Source organism: Gasterosteus aculeatus, chromosome 4 (genome assembly GCF_964276395.1).
Source record: "Gasterosteus aculeatus chromosome 4, fGasAcu3.hap1.1, whole genome shotgun sequence".
Lineage (NCBI taxonomy): Eukaryota > Metazoa > Chordata > Actinopteri > Perciformes > Gasterosteidae > Gasterosteus > Gasterosteus aculeatus.
The window spans coordinates 8313206-8331182 of NC_135691.1; the positions used below are offsets into that span (position 1 = coordinate 8313206).

At 45.3% G+C, this 17977-nt stretch overlaps 4 protein-coding genes across 6 annotated transcripts; 1 reads left to right on the forward strand and 3 right to left on the reverse strand.

The window, feature by feature from the left end:
• Positions 1 to 178: 178 nt before the first annotated feature.
• Positions 179 to 3981, reverse strand: LOC120818245 (uncharacterized). Its single transcript, XM_078101997.1, has 8 exons — positions 3940 to 3981; positions 3320 to 3365; positions 3056 to 3214; positions 2685 to 2796; positions 1408 to 1467; positions 1257 to 1321; positions 994 to 1123; positions 179 to 766 (listed from the first exon to the last, which is right to left on the reverse strand). Exons 2-8 carry the CDS (start codon positions 3340 to 3342, stop codon positions 413 to 415), a joined length of 903 nt encoding a protein of 300 aa, XP_077958123.1. The 5' UTR covers positions 3343 to 3365; positions 3940 to 3981; the 3' UTR covers positions 179 to 412.
• A 206-nt stretch (positions 3982 to 4187) lies between these two features.
• On the reverse strand, positions 4188 to 7532 carry zdhhc24 (zDHHC palmitoyltransferase 24). Of its 2 annotated transcripts, XM_040175166.2 has the most exons (4): positions 7226 to 7532; positions 6674 to 7060; positions 6104 to 6381; positions 4188 to 5601 (listed from the first exon to the last, which is right to left on the reverse strand). In XM_040175166.2, the coding sequence occupies exons 2-4, from the start codon at positions 6976 to 6978 to the stop codon at positions 5309 to 5311; spliced, it is 876 nt and encodes a 291-aa protein (XP_040031100.1). In that variant the 5' UTR covers positions 6979 to 7060; positions 7226 to 7532; the 3' UTR covers positions 4188 to 5308. The 2 variants fall into 2 exon arrangements, with proteins under 2 accessions (XP_040031100.1, XP_040031099.1); XM_040175165.2 differs by having other exon boundaries at positions 6674 to 7279.
• A 234-nt stretch (positions 7533 to 7766) lies between these two features.
• On the forward strand, positions 7767 to 12086 carry LOC120818228 (uncharacterized). Of its 2 annotated transcripts, none has more exons than XM_040175140.2 (12): positions 7767 to 8015; positions 8140 to 8190; positions 8295 to 8448; positions 8533 to 8616; positions 8723 to 8807; positions 8926 to 9465; positions 9568 to 9697; positions 10460 to 11051; positions 11135 to 11265; positions 11337 to 11474; positions 11546 to 11580; positions 11654 to 12086. In XM_040175140.2, the coding sequence occupies exons 1-12, from the start codon at positions 7912 to 7914 to the stop codon at positions 11758 to 11760; spliced, it is 2151 nt and encodes a 716-aa protein (XP_040031074.2). In that variant the 5' UTR covers positions 7767 to 7911; the 3' UTR covers positions 11761 to 12086. The 2 variants fall into 2 exon arrangements, with proteins under 2 accessions (XP_040031074.2, XP_077958117.1); XM_078101991.1 differs by having other exon boundaries at positions 7869 to 8015; positions 8079 to 8190.
• pola2 (polymerase (DNA directed), alpha 2) lies at positions 11958 to 17798 on the reverse strand. The gene is made up of 18 exons (XM_040175143.2): positions 16969 to 17798; positions 16562 to 16683; positions 16386 to 16474; positions 16241 to 16298; positions 16023 to 16132; positions 15569 to 15768; positions 15309 to 15397; positions 14899 to 15051; positions 14387 to 14449; positions 14150 to 14201; positions 13950 to 14068; positions 13821 to 13859; positions 13595 to 13668; positions 13352 to 13460; positions 13067 to 13173; positions 12833 to 12889; positions 12601 to 12727; positions 11958 to 12348 (listed from the first exon to the last, which is right to left on the reverse strand). Exons 1-18 carry the CDS (start codon positions 17051 to 17053, stop codon positions 12196 to 12198), a joined length of 1806 nt encoding a protein of 601 aa, XP_040031077.2. The 5' UTR covers positions 17054 to 17798; the 3' UTR covers positions 11958 to 12195.
• Positions 17799 to 17977: the final 179 nt, after the last annotated feature.

The window sequence follows — 17977 nt, forward strand, 5'->3', positions numbered from 1 at the left end:
CAAAGTGGGCGGGGCGTTGTGAGGAGACGCGCATCTACGGGCGCGTGGAGTTCAAGACGTGAACATTAATTGGTAACATCTTATGATGGTGTAATGAGACTCGGAGACTCGCCAGATGATAATTGATCTATTGTCGCGATTACAGGGTAATCAGTAATGATTATTTCTGAGGGTTGAGTGGTAGTTCAAATGAGAAGTCTTTATTCAGGAGCATCTCCAAACACTCACATGCGCACACACACACGCACGCTTTATTGGCTTTAACCATTTCTTTAACCATGTTTTAACAAGTTGACTCCGAACCAAACTGATACTGAAACGAAGGGTCATGGAATTGTGTAAAAAACACATGCAGAAGACACATTAAAAAACCCTGACTACCAGTCAGATAACAGGAAGTAACATGTTTATATCAGACAGGAGGTATGGCCCCATACTGCACACTGCAGTAGGGTTGTAGAGTCAAACTTGCAGTGTTCCACAAGGCGTCGATGGAAAATAGGTTTCCCGTGCAGCTTCCTGAAACCACAAATGCCAAAAGAGAGAGAGCGACGCCAGACGCCAGAAAAAGTCCCGCTCTCGGGACTGCAGCAAGCAGAACACCAGCAGCCCTGAGAAAAGCGGAGAAGCCAGAGGGACGACGGTGAGCGAGGGGAACGTAAGGGACCAGAAAGGTGTCTTTTGGTGTGAGCTGACGTTCCGTTTTGGTCTGGACGTCCAGTGAGACACTTCCTGGTTTCGTCAGCCCTTCGGCCTCAGTTTCCACCTGCAGACACAATAGCAGACATCACTGGACTCAGCCTGTCTGCGTCCACTGTGCAGCCACGCGGACGCTGACTGCCACAAAGGGTTTGAATCTGGGCTTCGTAGTGGCACAGTCTAGTGGTCAGGTGAAACGTACGGGACGTCACATGGACACATCGGTGTAGGATACATCGCAGGACCGAGACGGTTTGAACCTGGCGATACACATTTTCTGAAAAGGGCACCTACATGATCTGTGGAGTCTGACACGTGGGTTCTCACTTCATCCAAAGAGGCCAACAGCTTCACTTCCTCTGCGAAGGACAGCGGCGGACTAAGCAGGGCTTTCTCATCTCCCATCAGGTCATTCACAGCGGTGCTGGACACCAACAGCAGACACACACAAGGTATGAGCGCACACAGAAGACTCAGCGTAGGTCATGATATTGTTTCAAAGTGAAAAAATATGGTGAGGGGGAGGGAGGGGGGCGGGGGGGGGACTGGGGGCCTACATTGAGGCGTCAACAAGTTTGTCCTCCAACTTCTCCTTCAGCTCCTGATTTGTCAGCCTGAGTAACTGGAACAAAGAGACAACGAAACAGTGTGTAGCCGAGGGAACACGCCGCTACTTCTTAACCGATGAACGAATGAGACCATCCGAACCTCTACGGTGCTGCAGAACTCTTGGACCGTTTCCTCCATGTGCATTAACAGCAGGTTTTTCTATTACAAAACACACATACAAACAAAAAGTTGAAATAAAAGAAAGGGAATAGTCAAAATATTCATGTGGCACTCCAAAGGGAGAGTATCAATATTCTTGAGAGAAATCTTTGTGGCTGGCTGCATTGTGCTGAGCTTTTCCTACCTTATTAATAACCTCGTCCCTATCCTGAAGCCCTAACTGAGCCTCTTCCATTTCGCGCTGAAGAAACACATGACATGGCAAATCGGGAGCTGTTTGACAATGTAACACTAATGGCAGTATGAACGGCGAGAGAAAAGTAGTTAAATATCCCCATGTTGAAGCCATGGTGTCACCTCAAGGGTTTGAAGTGCAGCCCTGAAGTTGCTTAAGCTGATCTTGTTATCGTCTCTTTCTTTCTGGAGGCTCTTAAGCTGAAAAAGGCACAATTGTGTTTATATATGCAAAGTGTTTTCAAATGTCTGTACTACTACTAACGGTGGTATGACAGATTCCAGTTGCTATGTGCAAAGAAAAAGACCTCTTCAATTAGCTTCTTGTTTTGTTTCTTCATCACGGAGGTTTCATTTTCCTGCACAGAAGAACATGGAGATTTACAGGTATTTAAAATGAAAACAATTGGCCTATTTGATTGGTAGAGGTTTAACGGTTGGTCAACATATATCTATACTAATGTGATGTCTGATTTACTTTGCTAACTGTCATTGCTCTAATGTTTTGATCAAAATTAAAGTGTAAGCAGCCTGTTGTTTTTGTGCTGTATAAACCATTATGTTTATAAATCAGCGTAACGTAATGTGATGAAATCATAAGGGATGAAATACATCATGAAATGAAAAAGAAAAAGAAGCTATCAAAGATGTGTATTTCTTGTCAAACGTTACACAAAAAGAAAAATCCTTGACCTGTACTCAAGTTATTGCATATAAATGAGATGCGACCGCGGCCTGTGTACATACAACCTGGCTTACACTACAATAAAACGATTCTTACCAATGACAATATACAGGTTTCTGAAATATCAAAAATCCTACAGTGCACGTGACAAGTAACTGATAGATCTGAGTTCTGCCTAAAGAGACGTTGGCACAGAGCAGGGTCATTCATCAATGCACTGTAACACGGGATAACAAGGAGTGTGGTCTCCAACGCAGCATTATATTTTCAGCCACGACGTCTAAATGTCTTTTTGAAAACACCAGTCATTGTAGCACTATCATATCAGCTAACTCACCAATTCCCGAATCTTTTTTTCACTGCATCTCTTTACGGCGAGGTCAATCGCCAGGACATCCTCGGAAGGCTCTGCCTGGACCTTCAGCCCTTCCTTGAGGATTTTCTCCAGGCTGCAGATACAAAAACACACACACACACACACACACACACACACACTTCTGAATGTGTTTCAACCATAATGCTGAGGAATTGGTGCAAAAAGAGTGAGTAACAAAGATAACACAGCTGACAGATAACAATCGCATTGAATAACAAAACATATTCCGTTAGAGGTCCAACAGACGGAGATGAACGGTTACGTTTTTACAGATGAAGGGTTGAGGCCCTTATCTGCTTATGCGTCGTCTAGACAATTTTGTGACTCCTTACGCTTTAACTTGTTTGATGAGGGAGGTGTTTTCTGAGCGCAGCGTTGCAATGTCATCATCAGCAACATCCAGCAACATCCTCAATTCAGAAGTCAGATCTCTCTGCTGGCTAAGACGGTGATCCCGCTCTGCGTTCCTCTCAAGCATCTCCATCAGTGTCCTACACACACACACACACACACACACACACACACACACACACGAGTAAAAAAAGGCTGTGCAAAAAGTTGTGTGTGTATGGGTTTATTCAGTGATCCTCACTCACATAGTTTCGTCTGTGAAATCCATCCCGCTGGCTTCCTCCTTCCTCCCTGGTGCAACAAATAGCAGCGACCCACATGTTTAAGCATATATCACCCATTATTTTTCCAAACTGTAATACTTTGCAAAAGAACACGCACTATGACTGTGCTCCACTGAACCGTATTACAGTTTATTTGTGTGTGTGTGTGTGTTTCTCACAACAGTGAACCGCCCTTTTCTGCAAATCAACTAACCAAATCAGCCTTATCATTAATTAGCTATCTTAACGTAACGTTAACGTTATTTAAATACTAACATTTCACGTACGTTAATGTTAAATATTCGCTGACAGGACCAATTCGAGTTAATGCGGTTATGTTTTAATAGAAATAACGTTAGCTAACTTCCTTAGCCTAATTTAGCTAATTAGCTAACCGTTAGACTCCATTAGTTTCAAACAAACCCGGATGTAGCACACTGCTAACGCTACTGTGTAGCGTAACGTTACTATTAATTACTTTATAAATGAGAAAAATGTCTTACCAGCGATTAAATCCAAACCAATACAAGGAGGCTACGACGGTAAACACATTGTAGTGGCGCACATACCAAACGAGCCCAAAGGATAAAACTGACGGTTACCGTTAGCGCGGTTATTCGTGATGACGTCAGGATGTCCCTTCAGAAACGGGATCGCGAGGGTGAGTCCGACAAAAATTCCTGGCTATTTGCATTATGGTCGCATGAATACGATTTGTTTTTTTGATTCATTATGAATGGACTGAGTACTTTTCAGAATTGTTTCTTTGTGTTAGATTGAAATCGGCAGGAATTTGACTCTTTTTCCACTGAAAAATGCATGATTAAAATGATATTCCACCACAAACAGATAAAATATAAATTCAGCATTTTTTATTCCCATTTTTTTCAGTACTTTCAAAAACCAAACATCATGGTATGATTGATTCAAGCAGACGAATAACAATTGCACCTAATATTTTTGGATAAGTAAAGTAAGAACAACCGCCAAAAGAAACGCTTGAAACGTTCCACTACATTTTAAGGCCGGCAGAATTGAGTAAATCTCTGAGGTAACATAAATTCAGTTGGCATCAAGTGTAGTGAGTCATGTTATTTGTGTCCCAAATTAACACTACATACTAAATCAAAGTAGGTTTGTGGAAGCAGTAAATTGGGACACAGCGGTTGCTTGGATCAGAACACGACTCGGTATGCTGTTGTAATGGTGTTTGTAGTATCTTACCGACTGAAACACGCACAACATAATACGAAACATGGGGAAAAAGCCATACATTTTACACAATGTATTCACAATACCACTTCACATTAGTACGTAAACAGCATAACTGAACGTGTATTATTTATCGCTGTGAATCCTCTCCCATCATCTTAGTTGGTGAAAAAGTATCTGGTAAAAGGCCCAATGGAATAAAAAAATTAGGAGCTGGAGTGGCTGTAGAGAAGTGGATAGCAGAAGAACAGCATGACCCTAGCAGCTAATGAATAATGGCAGATTTATAATCCTAGGAATAGTCAGAAACCATGCAAGACAAACAAAACAAACGATAGAGAGGACAATTTAAGTGACTACCCTGGTGTAGCAGCCTGTAGTTGTAAACAAGGATATGAAAGAATCATTTCTTCACAATCAATAAAATACATTATTTTCAGTGACTTTCAGTGCTCAGTATTACAGACGAACACTGCTCATTTCTGTGTTAACATTCTGAGGCGAGCCTCAATAAGTGTACAGATGACCTTTAAATCAAGGTCAACGAACTTTCCACACTGGAGACGTCATTTCCTTGACTCCGCACAGGTGAAAGGCCGGTAGACAGTTACACCCGGTAACATCACAACAGCTGCATACTGTTATTGCATCAACCCATCCCAAGCGGCCTCTTCTTGAACTAAGGCGTTTCCTCCCTGCTGCTCCCGCTAACATGAACCATCACCAATTAAGCAAAGACACGCGGCGTTGTTTCGGCTGTTACCGGGCGGGCTCCAGCGGTCCTGTGACCTGGAAGCTTATACCATCTCCAGGGAGAGGGGAGGGGATGAGCGGGCACAGCCAGCAGAGGTACCAGCGAAGGCCCAGGGTGTGACGCAGGTTGCCCAGGAGACCGAGGCTGTAGGGTCGGCGGGTCGAGTACCACTCCCTTGTGGTCTGTCCCCGAAGCATCAGGGCCAGGTGGAAGAAGAAGAAGGCGGACACCAGCAGGAAGCCTACAACGCATGTGTCGGCGATGAAGGCGAAGGCAAAGGCCCGTGCTGTGACTTGACCTGCGGAGAGAAGGAATACAAACCCGAGCTCGGATTAACCCGGGATGTGGCACATTCTGGCACATAGAATAGAGCATAAAGCAGTAAAAGTAGCCTGCACCAAACATCTACCGCACGTCTGTCCGTGATGGAGGAAGGAGTCTTCCCTCGTTGCTCTTCTTAATTTTTTTTTGTCTTGTGTCTTTTTCTTTAATGTAAAGATTAAATATAATGGAGGGTTTTGCAATACACCCCCAGACTCGTTTATTAATGCCAATTGACAAACGAGAAATGAGAGAAACTTGAGAAACGAGCTGGTCTTCATCGAGAAATGCTTCGTCTCTCTTACACAGCAGTGAAAGGAGGCGGCTCATGTAGAATATCTGGTTATAAACGAGAACTAAATCAATTAGTTTTTTAATTAAGAAGATAAAGCCAAGAAAAGCAACGGTATTAGCGGCTTGTTTTCCTTGTCTTGGGAAAAATATGCCAGTGTAAGGAACACACACAAAGACGCTCATACCTGAAACTAGCATGATCCAGGGAATGAGCATCAACAGGACGCTGTGCATCGTCACACCCTCCTTCAATATGACAATGAAGACCTCGGCATTCATCAGAGTGGCGTACAGCAGTCCAGACCACATGAAGAACAAGCAGCTGAGGAAGTAACGGTAGTTACGGAAGCCCACACATTGGCCAAAAAAGACGCAGTGGTGATCCCTCCGCAGCACACACACTTTGCAGTCGTAGCAGTGGGAGCACCGGGGAGGAGTGTGTGTCTCGCACGTATAGCAGTACCTGTGGGGGGGGGGGGATATTATTACTTATGGGCCGAGATGCTCCTAAATCCCTGAAACATGAAGACATCAGTTGGAGCCAACGTAAAGAAATCACATAGTGAAAACAAATCTACCGTTCCACCTGTTAAAAGGCGGAGGATTGTTTGCCCTGTTTACGCTGCTGTCCAGGCGGCCATGGTGGTCTAATACTTTTGGTAATATAGCGTCTTGCATATCAGCAAACCAAGACGATATAGGCTAAATTACATTTTGTTATCGGTAGTAAAAACCTCCACCTGTGCCCTCCTTACCTCCACCCCTGGCCCATGCCCTCTCCGCCGAGGAACACCCCCTTGATGCTGGGGCTGGTTCTCAGGAAGAGCGCCGCGTTCCAGCAGATGTTTCCCAGCATGAAGTACTGAGCCAGCAGGTGGACCGCTTTCCACCAGGCGGACCACACGGTCTTCTTCTGGTCCGGCTGCAGCGGAGCCTCGAGCAGCACCAAGTAGCTCACCTCCCCGGTGATGGAGAAGACCAAGAAGGTGTTGAGGACCATGGGGAGGGGGCGACATAACCTGTCGACCCGGCCGAAAACTTGACTGGCGAAACTCGACATGTTTCCTGTCGGTCTGCCTGTCCGTCAGCTCAGTGGAGGGACGGATTTGAAGGACGCACCGTGGAAACCGTCGGCTAGTTAGCTTAGTTTGCCAAACAAAAAACAAAAAAAAACGGAACGTTAGCTTTCTTTACAAAGTTACATTAATCATATGCTATCAATGATACTTTATGTAACTTCTGGAGATATTCATTTAATTCATGAGTTGAAATGTTATGCTGTTAGACTGTCAAAAGTCTCTCCCTACCGCGATCTCTTTTACTGGACGGAATCGAGTTTCTACTCGAACGTTACTAGTGGTGTTACGTGAAAATACATCCGTAATGCAACAACACACTAGTTCCGCTTGTAAAACGTCCCATTGAGGTTCATTCCTTCTGATCAGGAATCAGGAATCAGGAAACATTTATTGGCAAAATATGTCATACATGCAAGGAATTTGACTTGGCGGTTGGTGCGTGACAGTAGACAGTGTAACAATAGACAACAAGACAGCAGTAATAAAATGAAATGAAATGAAATGCTAATGCTATGGGTTAGTACAAAATAAGAGAATAAAGTTAAAAATTAAAAATATTAAAAAAGTTAAAATATATTTAAAATTGAAGCAAAACAAGTGTAGCAAACAAGTGACAAATATGAGTTAGTTTGTGCTTGTTATTATTTAAATAACCATATCACAATAGCTCGATGTATAATGTTATGATTCCATAGAAATACTTTACACTATTGAATTATCACCCAGCCCGATATTTAAGCAGATGTTTCAATAACTCTTCCTGTGTGACATTGAAAAAAGATCTTACTAGTGATTAACCCCATTACCATGACCATATGTAGATTGGGAGCATGTCTCTGGTCCCCTCCCCTCCCCTCCCCCCCCAAAGCACAGACCTTAATCCCTGATAATCTCTCCATGCTTTGCCTGTAGACATGGCTGCAGTGAAGAGGAATTTACTGTCTCGTGAGCATGTGACCGGCTCGGAAAGAAACACTTTCACAAGACAAGAGACAAGAGAGCAAAGGCGAAAAATGAGGTAAGATCATTGAGTGCTTTTATAAAGTATAATTGCACTTTTAACTCATGGATGTGTCTACAGAACTGTGTATGTGAAGGATGGGTTACAACGGTGCACCGCCTCTTTTTCTCGGTAACAACAGGCCTCTGCTTTGGCAACCGGACCGCTCACCTCCTCAAATTCATCAACAGCTGTAAGTGCAATTACAACAGGGAGCAAAATGCACACAATGTGCATAATCCTGTATGCTGGTGTGAATGTTTGTTTTATTATTGACTGTGTGTGTGTTTCCTGCAGCAACGCGATGCATCTGCAGCAGCGCTTGCGATACCTTAAGAAGAGAGAGTTTACTGCCCAAGAAAACAACCGGCTGCTGCTGCAGCAGTTTGAGGAAGCACAGGACACCGTAAAAGAGATGTTAATCCAGAATGCTGCCATGAAAACTATTCGGGTACTCTGGCTGAAACATTCACACTTCCCATCGCCTCAGAGAAGCTTGGTGTTGAACCTTCTTCTCAAACTTTGGCCTCTCTAGACGGCGTATGAACGGTACCTGGAGGTGAGCTGCCCCCGCTGGCAGCAGCAACTGAAGGAGAAAACACAGGTTGCTCAGACAAAGGTACAAATCAGTCATCAGTCACGATTCACTTCATTTGGGGCCAAGGCATACAGCTGGTTCCATAGCGAGAGCATCAAACACGGCAGTAAAGTTTTGTCTTTAATAGCGGACGGAGTATTTGAGGTCATGTCTGAAGAACACAGAGGAACGAGGGACCGCATCCTCTGCAGATCCACCTCTATTGTCACAAGGTTCGTCCTTCTATTCAGAGACTCACAGAACACAGTATATATGTGGTTGTGTATTGTTCTTGGTGTGTTCCAGACCCATGCAAATATCATCTAATATCCATCTTCATCTTTCTTGCAGCCTCCACCACAGTGACACAACATATTACAGCACCTCCAGAGCACTACAGTCCAAACTGCCACTTGGACTACAACCAAGATGGCTCCCCTCATCTCTGCTACGCAAAGCCTTCCTGGCAGAACCGCCTTCAATCCCAGACGGACAGATTTCCCATCAGAGGGCCTCATCAACCTCAGGGTTCCTCTCATGTTCCTCCAGCTTTCCTCCCACCACACATCTTTCCACATCCTCACCCATTGCAGCTCCACCTCCCCGGCTCCTCACCCGGTGATAGACGCCACGGACCCGGGCCAAATCCACCAGGCTTGGCGGCCCTGCAGACAGAGTACCTCAAGTCCTGGGCCGCTGGTCCACCTGGGACCCCCTCTGTCTTCGACGCTCTGTGGAGTCAGCTCTTCACGGAGGAGATTCCCCCTGAGACGAGGATGGTGCAGGTGGTGGGGGAGGAAAGTGACCCATGCCGGGCCCCAAGCTCCAAGAGAGAGACAGGTGGTGGAGGAAGTAGCAGTCATTTATCCCAGGAGCTGGACAGTAAACCAGGTGGGACAAGAACATGGCAGAACCTTCAGTGTCTGCTACTTTTTGTCACGCTTATTATCTTCCTCTGTGAATCTTTTTCACTATGTATGTGCGTGTGTGCAGTTCGCCTGTCTGGTAGCCTCGCAGAAAGCAGCAGCGAGCCGAGCCAGGCGAGCAGCAAGAAGCGAAACAAGAGGGAGGAGAGAAGATCCCGTTGTTCCATCTCAGGCAGCAGAAGTTGCAGCTCTCAGGAGTGAGTAACATTCTCTTCATCGCCTCTACGATATTCTATTAAGAAGGCCTCTGTAACCGCAAACAGAAATCTGACAATCCAGTGCAGCAATCTGCTCGAAACGATTAGCAACACTTAAATTATTACATTACATTACATTACATTACATGTCATTTAGCGGACGCTTTTATCCAAAGCGACGTACAATAAGTGCATTCAACCATAGGGTACAAACTCAGGAGAACAAGAAACAAGAAAGTGCAATTTCCTCAAATAAGCCAATTTACAATTTGCTATAGATGAGTGACGTTACAAGTACAATTTAAGTGCTACAATTTGTTAGTCTTTAGTCGAGGTAGAGTCTGAAGAGGTGTGTCTTTAGTTTGCGGCGGAAGATGTGAAGGCTCTCTGCGGTCCTGGTGTCTTCAGAGAGTTCGTTCCACCATTTCGGAGCAAGGACAGCAAAGAGTCGTGATCTAGTCGAGTGTTTTGCTCTCAGTGAGGGAGGGACGAGTAGTTTTGCAGATGCAGAGCGGAGAGTGCGGGTCGGGATGTAGGGTTTGACCATGTCCTGGATGTAAGCTGGACCCGATCCATTCAAAGCATGGTACGTGAGCACCAATGTTTTGAACTGGATGCGGGCGGCCACCGGTAGCCAGTGAAGAGAGCGGAGGAGTGGAGTAGTGTGGAGTAGTGCGCTTTCTAACTCGAGTATCAAATGCATGTTCTGCATGTTCTCCGTCTTATTGTGTGCAAATGGCTTTTCCATTCTGCTGATTTCAGGTCTTCTAGGGGTTCCAGCGCCGTTGCTGCAGTCAAAGTGGTCCAAAGCTCAGAGAGCGATGTCTCATCCGAGAAAAGAAGCAGCACAGGAAAGAGAACGAGAAGAAGTGGGGGGCTTTCTGTTGGATCACCGAGGGATGAGAAGGTGGTGAAGGGAAGCGAGGGATCCGACCCGGGGAGTCGGAAAGAGGAGAGCCGGCTTCCCAGCGAGGAGGAAAGGAGTCTAGAATTCAGAGAGGGAAACACAGAGGATACGAATCCCGACGATAAAGCAGAAAGCTGTGGAGAGGAGTCTGGATCCCAGGAGGAGGAATCAGGAAGTGTTTGTATGAACATTGAAGACGGACGTGGAGATGAACCAGGAAAGCAGGAGAGTAGCAGCTCGGAAGAAAACACCGCAGAGGAAGAGGATGAGAAAGACGGAGAAGAAGATGATGGTGCTGCTGAAGAAAAAGAGGACCGTCAGACAGATAAAGAGCAAGAGAAGAGCGATGTGAAGGAGGATCACGGGGCTTCTGGGAGAAAGAATGCAACGCAGGAGGACGAGGAGACCCAGGAGACAGGAGCAGAGGATGAGGAGCAGGAGTCAGAGGTAAAGGAGATATTGAAGAACAACAGTGAGCTACGTCAAAGAATTAGTGCAGTAATAACTCAAGAGGTTGTGGATTCTCTCAGGATGAAGAGGTGGGCGAGGAGGAGGGCGACAGAGAGGAGTCGTCGGACGAGGAGGAACACAGAGACGACGCAGCAGGAGAACCAGAGGAGAAAAGTGACTCAGACGACAGTATCATCTCGCCACAAGACAAGTAGGATCAGTGAAGGATTTAATCATCTTCAACTCAAAACAGCACCTGAACTTTGCATATTCTGTTTTCAGGTCGAGAAAGATTCACGTTATTCATGAGGAGGGAAGTGAGGAAGACGAGGAGGAGGAAGAGGGGAGTAGAATGGGATCCTCTGAAGATGACGATGTCGAGAGTCTACTTGCGCCTCAACAACCATCAGAGAAAAAAAAGTGAGTCCTTTTTCTGACGTTTGTGTCGGCAAAAATGACTGAAATGAATCTCACATTTATTTCCTTTTTAGAGAAAAGGACCCGAGAGCTGACGAGCAACCTAAAGGTACCCGGTCACCAGTGTTTAGAATTTATAGCTCATAAAGGACAAAGAGGTTGATCTGTAATTTGTTTTCCAGCTATTTGTGACAACATGTCCATTTTTCAAGCGGAGCCGAACAAATCAACAAAGTGCGAAAACGACGACCTGAGTGACTCCGACGAGTTTGACCACTTTTTCGATTAAATGTCCTCGACAACAAAGGACAAATACTTCCGCCAGAGTTTAGTATTACATCAGAAACAGTATGTTAAAAATGAATTGTCTGTAGAGGCAATGTTGATTTTTGATGATTCATATCCTAGTCTATCATTTTGCAATCATTGGAGATAAAATGTTGTGACAGAAAACACTTGGGTAGTTGCAAGAAAATACAAAAAAAAAACAATATGAAGAATAATTTATTGAAAAGACATTGTTATGGCTGTTTAGCCTGAGAGATTGATATTCAATGTGATTGATGACGCCACCAGACATGTTTGTAATGTAAAAATAAACCACGGTACAGTAAATTATTGGGGTTTTTGTTGAACATATTTAGACATCAGCGTGCCTGGACAGCACAGAGTTCAAAGCTGCAAGTGAACAGATCCCAGTTAAGCAATCAGTGTCCTTTCAGTGTCAGATTTTAACGACCTGAGCTGCCAAACAGGGGCTCACTCTGCTCCCACCTTCGGACGCAGCGCTGCGCTGAATCAGCAACCTGCCGTAGGTCCCGCCCACCTGGCCTTTGGTCAGCCGCCCGGGATTGACACACACGCAGCCGACCACATCCTGAGGGGCAAGTTGAGATGAGGTTTTGAAAAGACATCTTGACTCACATCATCTCAAAAATTCTAAGCACTTCTTAAAATCTTTTGCCTTCAGTAAAATAAAAAAAGGGAAATGTTTGTAAAAATTAAGAAAAATAATTTCCAGTAGAAGGCCAATTTGCAGTGTTTCCTTTCAAGAATGTTGACAGAATATTCTTTAGTTTTTGCACTTATATTTGACAATGCATGTTGAGCCGAAACGACAGATGTGCACCTTTACGAAGTAGCGCAGCTCGGAGGGAACGATGAGGACGTCGGGAGTCAGCAGCATCTGACCGAAGCTCTGAAACTTCTCGTAGTCCATGTTCACCTCGTCCACCGGCGGGTACAGCGGGTAGTAACTGGAGGTGAAAACAAAACACGAGAGCAGAGGGAAGGGGGGGCATTAATGTCGGAGCAGCCACAAAGTAGAGAGAAAAACGGGACCTTTTTTTGAAGGACTCTACCTTCTCTGAGTCAGCATGTGCTTCAGTATGCGTGTAAATCGGTCCGATCCGGTGCCGCTGCAACACAAGACGTTTTCAGTATTAACACTGGTGTGACGCCGCTCACTGAACTAATCCGCTGCGTGACTGAGCGGTTTGCTCACGGGAACACTTGACAGAGTCACACTGAGCATCCTGTTTCTGACGGCGCTCCACTGCTGCGGAGAGTAAATGAACATGAGAAATCTTCCTCACCAGCTGATCTCCTCCGCGCCCATGTGGAAGAGGATGTCGGTGGAAGTCAGGCCGACGGTCACTCCGTCAATGAGCAGGGTGCAGGGGTCAGGGACCAGGGTGACGCGCTGCAGAGCGCGAAGGGAAACGGCGTATGAGACGGATTCGTCCGCGCAGTAATCTGTGAATCTCGTCAACCACAAGCCGGTAGGAAGTTTCAAGCTAAACTATCACTCGGAAGCCTGCTGCATGTGCTCATCAGTGAATTATAAACCTTAATGCAGATTAGGTCTGTGAGTGTCTGACCTGGGCTTGGTCCTTGCTGAGGTTTGGCAGGGTGAAGGGGGGCTGTGGGTAGATGAAATGATGGTGGATGTCTCTCTGGGACGGCACAAACACCAGGCGGCAGCCGACACTGGATTAAAGAAAACACGCACGCGGCATTATGCCTACGGATTCTGATTGGGGAATCACCATGAACCTGCGGGTTTTGGAGCAGCTTTCAGGAGTTTAAATAGTGTAATCGTGGTTAGGGAGATACGAACACACCTTTTAGTGCCATCGACGATGCTTTCGATACATCTTGAGAAAATGGCCTCGAATGTCTCGGTCACCTGAGCTTTCTATGTCAGACAGGTGGGGATAAAGATGGTCTCATAAAGTCATGATCTACCAATTTGGACACAAGAAATGATGTTGAACAGATTATTACTGCCATGTATCAACTGAGGGGTTTTCCTTTCTCGGATAAAGACACAAACTCTTTTAAACGTACCTCGATTTGTTCGTGCTTGGAGTCCACAAATGGACCCAACTGGAAAAGTGACGTGAGGAATAGAAAGGTTATGACAATGTCAAGCAATTCAAGCAAAATATTTTGTAAGACGTCAATAAAAAAACATACCAGCAGACAGACATCAGGACGATCCTTGACAATAATGCTGATTAGGTCCAGTAGAGGGTCAAAGGTCAGGCTGTCGGAAGGCGTGTAGGGTCCACAGGCCACAAGGACATTCATCGGCTCTGCAATAGCATCACGAGACCAGTGTTTACATGAAGGAGACACAAGCAGACTGCTCTAAATGTACACACAGCGTTACAAACCTTTGTCCTCCTCCATTTTCACCTCTGCAGAGTAGAAAGGAAGAGGGACTCCCTGAAGAAAGATTCAGACTATTAACATAAGGCGCACAAACTGGGCCCCAGTTCCAAAAGGTTCAGATACCGTAAACCACTTCATATAGAGTCTGATTCAATATTCAATATTTTGAATAAACGTTATTCTGTAAAACTATTTTCTCTCTTTACGTGTCAACAAAACTTATTTGACTTATGGCTGACCTCATAGAGTTTGGAAGCCATCAGTTTTTTCCCCGTCGTGTTCATTCCCTCCAACGCCACCACCTGAGCAAAGAGAACAGCGTTTCACACACTGCAGGCAGGTGGTTATTTATTCATTCGCAGACTTTGTCGGAGTTCTCGGTCAGACGCTGGTGGGTCTCCCGTCCAGGTCCTTGGCATACTCCGATACTCTTGGTGGCCATGTAACCTGCTGCACACACCTCAGTGCACAGGAAAAGGAAGGACCACCGTGCTCATCAATGCTGCCTTCACAATGTACTCTAGTGACCTACTACGAAGACATGGGGTAAAGAGCTGCATGCCTCTTTTTGACTAAATAATGTCTGTCTATATATATATATATATATATATATATTTATATTATACATACATATATATACACACATATTTATATATATATATACATACACATACATATACACGCACACTAAACACTCCTTAACTCATCTTCAACTTATTCTGCAAAGACTAGAAGTTTCCCTTCTGCTCACCTGACCAGGAAACAGGGAGTACTCTTTGAGCTCCGATAGGTCAACAGGTACTTGCTGGCCGCCTTGCTCTGACCCCGCCTCCAACAGAACCGAGTGTGCGTTCAGTTTGCCATTGCTGTCGCAGCAAATCTGCCCCACTACTGTGATACTGTCCTAGAGAGACATAAAGCACCACAGAGTGGTTATTAAATAGCTAATTATACAAATACAGTTAATAACTTACATCTAGATTAGGAGAGTTAAAAGAGACAGGCTCTTGGCTCAAAACAAGTTTACTGGATATGAATAAACCTTTTAGAGTAAAATATCATCATTATTATTACAAAATATCAAATGACTAAAATAGCCATGACATTTTCAAAACTTTTGAAAATCATTTTAGAGGGTATTCACAGCTGTAACATCTGTACCTGAGCGGGCAGAGAGACGGGTGCCAGCTCCTCAATATTGAAGTGGGACTTGAGGCCGTTGCCGAGCTCCTCTATTTTCTCCGTCAGCACTGGGGGGGGGAAACCGGCAAAATGAGGTTTAATCATGTGAACGTACTCTGATTATCTGTCATGCATAAAATAAGTCGGAATGTCCAGTTTTATGCAATCAGACAGGTTTTTTTTACTTTTTTTGGGGGGGGGGGGGGGGTTGCAGGCGCTTTCCGTTTTCAGTCTCTCACCGTTTCGAATGTCGCGCAGCCTCTGGAACATGTACTTGTAGCTGCAGCAGAGAGAGTCTTCCGGTCCTTCCAGGAGCCCCAGCTGGACGCCGGCGCCGGGCGTCTGTCTGCCCGCCCAGCGGGTCCCCTGAACCACCCCGAACGAAACCACCACCTCCCCTTTGGCTCCTCGCTGGCTGTACTTCTGTGAGGGCGTTGCACTGCCAAAGAAAGAGAAGCCGTCAATCAATCCCTCAATCAGATTAACTAGATCAGGAAAAGTGGGTCTGCCGACGTCAAAAAAAGCAAAATGACATGCGATCGGTGCTGCAACACCTCAATTAATAAAGAAAATTACACTTGGGAACACGTAGCACTTCACATGCAGAGGTTGTCCAAAGATATCTTTAGCAGCTTGTTTGTTAAAAGGGACCAACAATCAAAGGAGTCAATTCCCCCGACTGATGGCGGGTACCTGGGAGAAAAGCTAGCAGGAGACAGCAGCAGGCTCGGGCTGCTCAGCAGAGCTGCGCCTCTTTTCGAGCGAGGGTGTTCAGGAGTGGTCAGTGCGCGCTTCTGAGAACCCTGCACGCAAAACACACGGTCAGCGTCGAGCGCACAACGACCCCCGCTCGGTTTTGGAAATGTTCATCGCAACGGGATCCCTGTCTGAAGTCAAAAGTGACCGCTTACCTTGCCAGGGGTGGAGTACGCGTCCAGTAGACTCTCCTCCTCTTCCTCGGCTTTGATTCTGAGCGAATACAGTGAAGGGCTGTGACACAATCGCCCACGATCGACAACGGGTGCACACAGAGAACAGGCTCACTGAGAAGGATACAAGTCCGACAGCGAGTGGATGTCTCTGGTTCTGTTACGAGCTTCTTCTTTTGTGAAGTTTTTTTTGGATTTACTCTTCTTGTTCAACACCTTTAAAGAAAACCAAGTCACGGTACGTTTAAAAAAAAAAACGGACGACAGGTAAGGACGGCGCTTTGGCGTCAGTAACACCGGTACCTCGTGATCGAACTGCTCCAGGGTGTCCGTGGTGAGTTTCAGTCCATTAGAGGAGCTGTAGGCCACCCACTGAAACACCATCTCGCCTGCCTGGATCCTGCTACAAATACACTGCTCCACCACTGAGGGGACAGGGGATGGAGGGGACAGGGGATGGAGGAGACAGGGGATGGAGGAGACAGGGGATGGAGGAGAGGGATGTAAGAAAATGACCACGAATAGAGTAGTTTAATTCAAATTACACTGACGAATTACAGCTCGCATCTGAGAGAGGAAAATAACCAAGCAGCCTCAAACACCGTTAAATAATGTGTCGTAAAGTAGCAGGACACACAGTACACGGTGACGTTATACGGAATGTACATTTATCTAGAAAGCGACAAAATGAACATTTGCTAGCCACTTACTCTTATCGAGGACGGCGTCATCGTGGCACTGAATGCCGAACACCTCCAGCTCGGTTTTGAGGCTTTCTCCGGTTACTTGCGCCATTGTTTTGAGTCGATTGCGTTACCAGCCTGGATGACTTTAGTTGCAGAGGTTTCAAACGTGAGACGCCGATGTTTCTTTGAAGTTGAGTTTCCTTTGTAGCTTCTCTTCGTAGCAACAGCGCACGTGCAGCGTTACTTCTCCAAACAACGCAAACTCTCAATAGCGGCTCCGACAATAACTAATTATGTAACATTAGACGCTGGACTAAAACATCTTCAGACGCTCACTCCATTTTGCCGCGAAAAAGTGCTGGTGGTGTTGGCGGCAGGAAATGACGTCACATTCAAAACAATAACAAACGGAAGTCATCAGTGTTACAAAATAAAATAGCCTCCAGCGCCATCTAGCGGTCCTCGTGGGACTGTTCGTTTAGCATTCAGGCCTGTGGAAATAGTTAAACTGGTTGTCCAAGCTTAACTTGTTTTACCTTACAGTGTCCATAATGTATTAAAAAAAAAAGCATCTCAGGGTTCAAGAATTCAGCTCAATGTACTTTCTCTAATTCCAATTCTAAATATATTTGGTCAAAACAAAAAAAACTATGGTAAAGCATTTTGTTTAAAATAAAATGATCCATAGCTCCGTTTTAAACACCACATTTAAAAACATTTACTAATAGAAGACTTTAGGTATGTATATGTTTTAATTGCAGTGTATACTTCTTCCGCATTCTTCAGCTAGAACAGAAGAATCACTCTCAGATTTCTATTCTGGTACACTCATCAGTACAAGGATGTTTTTCCATCTGTGAAAGTAAAAGTGTGGATTTAGATTGTGGATTAATATCATGTCTGAAAACAAGTGCTGCTATTACAGTAATTGGTTGGTATCAGTGAACAAAAAACAGCACACTCGCCTGAGCTGAGAAACACTTGCACCTGGGGGTGAATTTCCATGACGTCACCCTCCTCAGCGATTCACAGA